Below are 5,622 nucleotides of genomic sequence, written 5' to 3'. Positions count from 1 at the left end.
TATATACAGTTTTCTCTCGCTTTATACAAACACAAACGCATTTTATACATTTGTGTTTGTATAAAATGAGAGAGGCAAGGAGAGACTGCCCAACGAGAAACGAGAGTGGCGAGCGAGAAATTCAGGGAGAGGCGAAATGGCAACAGTTTGCTACGGGTTACAATTAAATCAAACTGTGGTTATAACATTTAATTTGAATTAATAGTTTGCTATTTTATACAATTTTCCCTATATTTTTCTGGTAATCAATCCTAAAAAGAATGATATATTACAATATTAAAAAATAATTTAACTTTATTTTTTTTTTTCAATTTTCCTGAGATAATTTATATTTACTTTAATATCTATAACTTATTTTAAACTAGATTTTTTTTTACTAGAATATCTTAAATTTCATGTCAATCAAATTGCATCGACTTTTGCCAGAATTTATTTCATTACATGTATCATTCTGGAGCACTTGTGATGAGAAGCTTGGGCTACTTGAAAAGCCCATATTAAATGAAACCCAGCCAGACCGGACGGCCCAATATTTCCTTGATCCAGTGGAATTGGGCTGTAACGGTCCATTCCACTTTCGGGTCATTGGGAGTGTTTGTTACGGAGGAAAATATATTTTCTTATTTTTTCATGTTTGACTGGACAAAATTTTTGAAAACATTTTCTCTTATAATTAAGGAAAATGACTTCCATAATAGAAGTAAGGAAACAGTGATATTCTATGTTTATTGTATCTCCGCGCCCATGCCCCCAACTCCCCACCACCTCTCATCTCTGTTTTGCAAAATTATATATAAACGCTCTTGAAATAATATTTGTTTGTTTACTTAACAAACATTAGAAAATAAGTAAGACTAACTTGTTTTCCAAGAAAACATTCACTATAATAAAATATCTTTTAGCAGTAATAAATATACACATTAATAAAGAGTGTTAAAATCGTTCACGACATTAGTTAATTACCATTAGATTTAGTGTCGCTATAGACTTTATGGACATTCACAAAGAATGCTAATTGCCTCTAAGAAAATATATTTAACGGTAATTAAGCAATTGGCATTAATTAATAGCCGTCGAAGATCATTTTTGGTGCAATAATTTTCCATGGACTTTGCCTATTTCTGCACTTGGCCCATGTTTGTGACCCCAACCCCTTTACCTTCCTAAATTGTTAAATTGTCACACTTTGTATTGCTCTTCCTTTTCCCTATTTAGCAGTCAATTTCCCTTCATTTTTTCCCTCAATGTTTTGTCATTAAGCTCTTTATTGATATGACGTGGGATACTTTGTACACCAAACTGTCTTTCTTTTTAAAATTATTAATATGGGTTTATGGGGTGGGGAAGCTTACAAAAACTGAGGCATTTTGCCATATTGTGTTAGAAGTCTCTATGACAGGACCTAATGACCAAAGATCACAAAGTATGGTTCAAGAATTCTCTCTTTAGTAAAAAAAATTCCTATTTGAGACCAAATGTTGTCTCATTAGGGCATGGTTTATATGTCTCCAAGTAGTTAGTTATATTGTACTTTTCGATCTTATATCTGTCTTCACTAAGGTACCATCTAGCCAAAAAAAATAAAAATTAAAGTTGTTTTCAAATATTTTATAATCATTGACTTTAGGGTTTTATTTAGCTCATGCAAATTATCTAAAAAAAATATAGACATGTTAACTTTGACCTATTGTCAATGGTTAATGAAAAAAACGAAATTCGAGTATACATCAATACTTATTACAAATAAAAGATAGAGGTCAAAATAAAAAACTTTTGTGAAAATCAACCCATGGTCAATTTCGTAACAAATCAAATAAATAGAAATTTTTATTTGCACCTCCTAAATAAACATTCAAATTGGACTAAGATATCAATATTTCAAGAAGAACATCAATCAGTTTATGTATAATAAAGCATTTCAACATGATGTGACCTTGATCAAAACTTAGAAAAATGGAAAGGCTAACCACATACCCACTCATCAAACATGATTCATGGCTCAATCACAACAGATTCTCGAACTACGGAAACGACAAGTCTATTAAAAAAGTTCAATAAGTAACAAATTTTATACAAATTTTATTTCCAGAAAATCTGAACTAGAGCCTATTTGGATTGACTTAAAAGTTGATCAAATCCACTTTTAACTTTTAAGTCATTTTTAACTTTTGAGAGTATTTGACAAAGTTAAAAATAACTTAAAATTAATTTAAAATAATTTTTTAAAAAAAGTTAAAAACCAAAAGTGGGACAGACCAAAAGTAGGACTGTCCCTACTTTTTATTTTTTGACTGTCATTTAGAATTTTATTTTTTTATTTTTTGACTTAAAAGTTACTTCCTCTATCCATTTTTAATTGTCATGTTGCACTTTTCAAAAGTTATTAAATTATATTAATTCGATATTTTAAAAAAAATAGATATTCAAAAACTATACGAAAAGTACTATAAATTCCAATTTTTTGCATATTAAATATGAAGAAAAAATACATCATAAAATATTGGTCAAATTTATTATTATTTGACTCTAAAAAAGAAAAATATAACAATTAAAAGTGAACGACTATAGTACCTTTTTTAAGTCTATCCAAACGGGCTTTTAGTTAACACTCCTTGGTGTATCTGAAATGTTTAAAATGAAAATCAAGAAAATGTTGTTCAGTACACTGTACATGTGATATAGATCCTAAGATTAAGATATGATTCAACAAATGGAATACTAAGATAAGGCCAAAGACAGCAAAAAGAAGATTAAGACATAAAGAAATGCAAATAGAATAATCTTATTTATTTATTTGCCTAGGAACATGATCTTTTAAACTTTTAATAACACTTTAATGTACATTAAGAGAAAACAATTATGATTGGTATCCAAAGTCTCTTTTCATTGGGCAAATTCAATGTATTAGCAAGCACAAACTTCACTGTTCACAACCAAAGAAAATGTAATTTGGCTAGCACAAAATCCATCAAGGATAAAAAAAACTTAGAAACTTTCCCGCTTCCTAACATAGACGATTTCGTATTCAGAAATTCAAATTCGAAATCTCTTGGTTAAGAATGAAAGATTACTCGTCGCTCCACCACAACTCTGATTGGTAACTTGATAAAAACAAATTAGTATTAGACAAGTAGACATCAAGAAAATTTAAAATATAGCCACTTTATGCTGAAATCTCAAATCCTGAACATTTGATGGATCCCATGGATATGTCAATCTCTATCAAATTGTCTTCTTCATAGACATCACTTATATCTGCCAAGAAATCCATTAAGCAATGTTGTTGAAAGATGGATTTTGGTACTAAATCTGCAAATACTACCTTTTGGTGTTGTTGATGAAAAGATAATTTGGGACTATCTTTTACAAATTGACCACTTGGAAGTGCTATTTCAATAAGGCTTTCTTCATCAGAAATTGAACCATCTGAGCATAGTGGACTCTGTTCTAACTCACCAGAGAATGGCCACTCAATATCTGAATCTTCACTTGAAGATAAGGGGCCACCAAGACTCTCACTTTCTGAAAATAAATCATGAATTTGAGTCACCCCATTTTCAATTCTTGGATTTTGGACTGATGAAATTTGCTCAACTTGTTTAAAGTTAACATTTTGAGCAACCCCATTTTCAATTCTTGGATTTTGGACTAAAAAAACTTGCTCAACTTGACCAAAGTTGCCATTTTGAGACACCCCTTTTTCAATTCTTGGATTATGGACTGATAAAACTTCTTCAACTTGTTTAAAGATCCCATTTTCAATTCTTGGATTTTCAATTCTTGGACTTTGGAGTGATGGACTGATAAAACTTCTTCAACTTGTTTAAAGATCCCATTTTGAGCCACCCCTTTTTCAATTCTTGGACTTTGGAGTGATAAAACTTCCTCAACATGTCCAAAGTTACCATTTTGAGGTTCTTCTTCTTGGACTGATGATTTCTTGAGGACTTTATGTTTTTGTTTTGAGAATGTGAAAGCTATGGTAGATACAACCAAAACTGAAGTTGTGATGGAAATAGAAACAACCCCATGACCTGAAAAACTGGCAAATAACAAGTATGGTGGAACCAGAACTGCAATCCATGGTATTGAACTTCTGAGAAGAGACATAGATGAAGCCATTTGATTTGGGTTTTTTTTTCAAGATTTTGCAAAAGAAATAAGAGGAACAAAAAGGGAAAAAAAGAGGAAAGTTATACCCAATCAGGTAGCACTTGAAAAAGTTAAATGTTGGATAAAGAAAAGGGAAAAAAAATGGGAACTTTGTTGAATGTACTGATGAACAATCAATAAGATGATTGACACTTGCAATCTTGATTTAAGAGTGTATAAGAAAGTGTCAAACAATACATTTTCAAGATTCAGAAAGCAAATATAGCACTTCACTTCACTAGCTTGAGTTAAGCTGTGAAAAGTGCACACAAAAACTCAATAATAAGCCAAAAGAAGGAGCTAAAAAATGGAAGAAAAGAAGTAGTTTGGTAGGTTTTAAATAATGACATTAGAAGAAGTGCAAACAAGGATTAAATTGATGGGCTGTTTCCTCTTCATAGAAAAATGTATTTTTTTTGTTTTTCTAAACATTAATCTAGTGGTCTTCCTCTGTCACTGATTCTCTTGAAATCCTAAAACCCCTCTACTGTTTCAACACTTTGAAGTATGAGAAAGCCATGTGCTGACCTCTGAGCTCACCACATGGCATTTACACCTCCAATTTCCATAACACAAAAAACAAGCCCCTTAAGTACTAGTAAAAGAAATGGTTATTCTATTCTATGATTCAAAAAAAACTTTGTAACTCCAAGAAAACCATTATCACAGCAAATACCTGAAAGTTTGTTTTGAAGATTCAGATGGATAAACTTAATAAAAAGCAGCAACCTTTTTTTGTTATTCAACTAAAGAACCTTCTTTTTTCACTTATTTGTGGCATTGGCTGAGTTTAAGTACCACCAATTACTCTTTTTTGCCCTCTTTCTTTCTGCAACTGTAACTTGACTTATAACCTACTCAGAATCTGGCTTTCCCAGCTAGGTAGATTCAATGCAATAAAAATAATTTTTAGCGGTAATAAATAGACATATTAATAAAGAGTGTTAAAGTCTTTATCGGCATTAGTTAAGTGTCATTAGATCCAATGTCGCTAAAGCCTTAAGGATTATATACAAAGAGTGTTAATTGCCGCTAAAAATACATATTTAGCGGCAATTGCTAATTAATTGCCGCTAAAGATCATTTTTGATGTAGTGATTGTCCCTCCGTCTCATGTTATATGAGTTAGTTTGATTCAATATGGAGTTTAAGAAAGAAAGAAAAACTTTTGAAATTTGTGTTCTAAAATAAGTGGTAAGTATTTATTTGTGTAACTATAAATCATTATATCAATGATAAAATATATATTTTAAAGTTAAATTATTACTTAATATAGAAATGTGACATTCCTTTTGAAACTGACTAAAAAAAAGTAAGTCATATAAAATGGATCGTGAGAGTACTAAAAGCCTATTTGGATTGACTTAAAAGTTGATCAAACCTACTTTTAAGTTATTTTTAGGCTTTTCAAAGTGTTTGACAAGATTAATAACTTAAAATAAATTTAAAATGAATTTAAAAACCAGGATA

At 30.5% G+C, this 5,622-nt stretch overlaps 1 protein-coding gene across 1 annotated transcript; it reads right to left on the bottom strand.

The window, feature by feature from the left end:
* Positions 1–2,556: 2,556 nt before the first annotated feature.
* Positions 2,557–4,084, bottom strand: LOC102584771 (uncharacterized). The gene is made up of 3 exons (XM_006357630.2): positions 4,035–4,084; positions 3,323–3,800; positions 2,557–2,621 (listed from the first exon to the last, which is right to left on the bottom strand). The coding sequence occupies exons 1-3, from the start codon at positions 4,082–4,084 to the stop codon at positions 2,583–2,585; spliced, it is 567 nt and encodes a 188-aa protein (XP_006357692.2). The 3' UTR covers positions 2,557–2,582.
* Positions 4,085–5,622: the final 1,538 nt, after the last annotated feature.

The sequence above is a fragment of the Solanum tuberosum genome, unplaced genomic scaffold (assembly GCF_000226075.1).
Source record: "Solanum tuberosum cultivar DM 1-3 516 R44 unplaced genomic scaffold, SolTub_3.0 scf00251, whole genome shotgun sequence".
NCBI lineage: Eukaryota > Viridiplantae > Streptophyta > Magnoliopsida > Solanales > Solanaceae > Solanum > Solanum tuberosum.
The sequence above is the reverse complement of the archived record's forward strand: the minus strand, read 5'-3'. Positions and strand labels throughout refer to the sequence as shown.

Excerpts from the sequence above, each read along its gene's own strand:
- LOC102584771 (XM_006357630.2), bottom strand. The coding sequence starts at position 4,084 with ATGGATTGCAGTTCTGGTTCCACCATACTTGTTATTTGCCAGTTTTTC. Across the intron at positions 3,801-4,034 it reads GTTATTTGCCAGTTTTTCAG|TCCATCACTCCAAAGTCCAA; the intron begins GTCATGGGGTTG and ends AAGTTTTATCAG. Across the intron at positions 2,622-3,322 it reads TTCATCAACAACACCAAAAG|ATACACCAAGGAGTGTTAAC; the intron begins GTAGTATTTGCA and ends TAAACATTTCAG.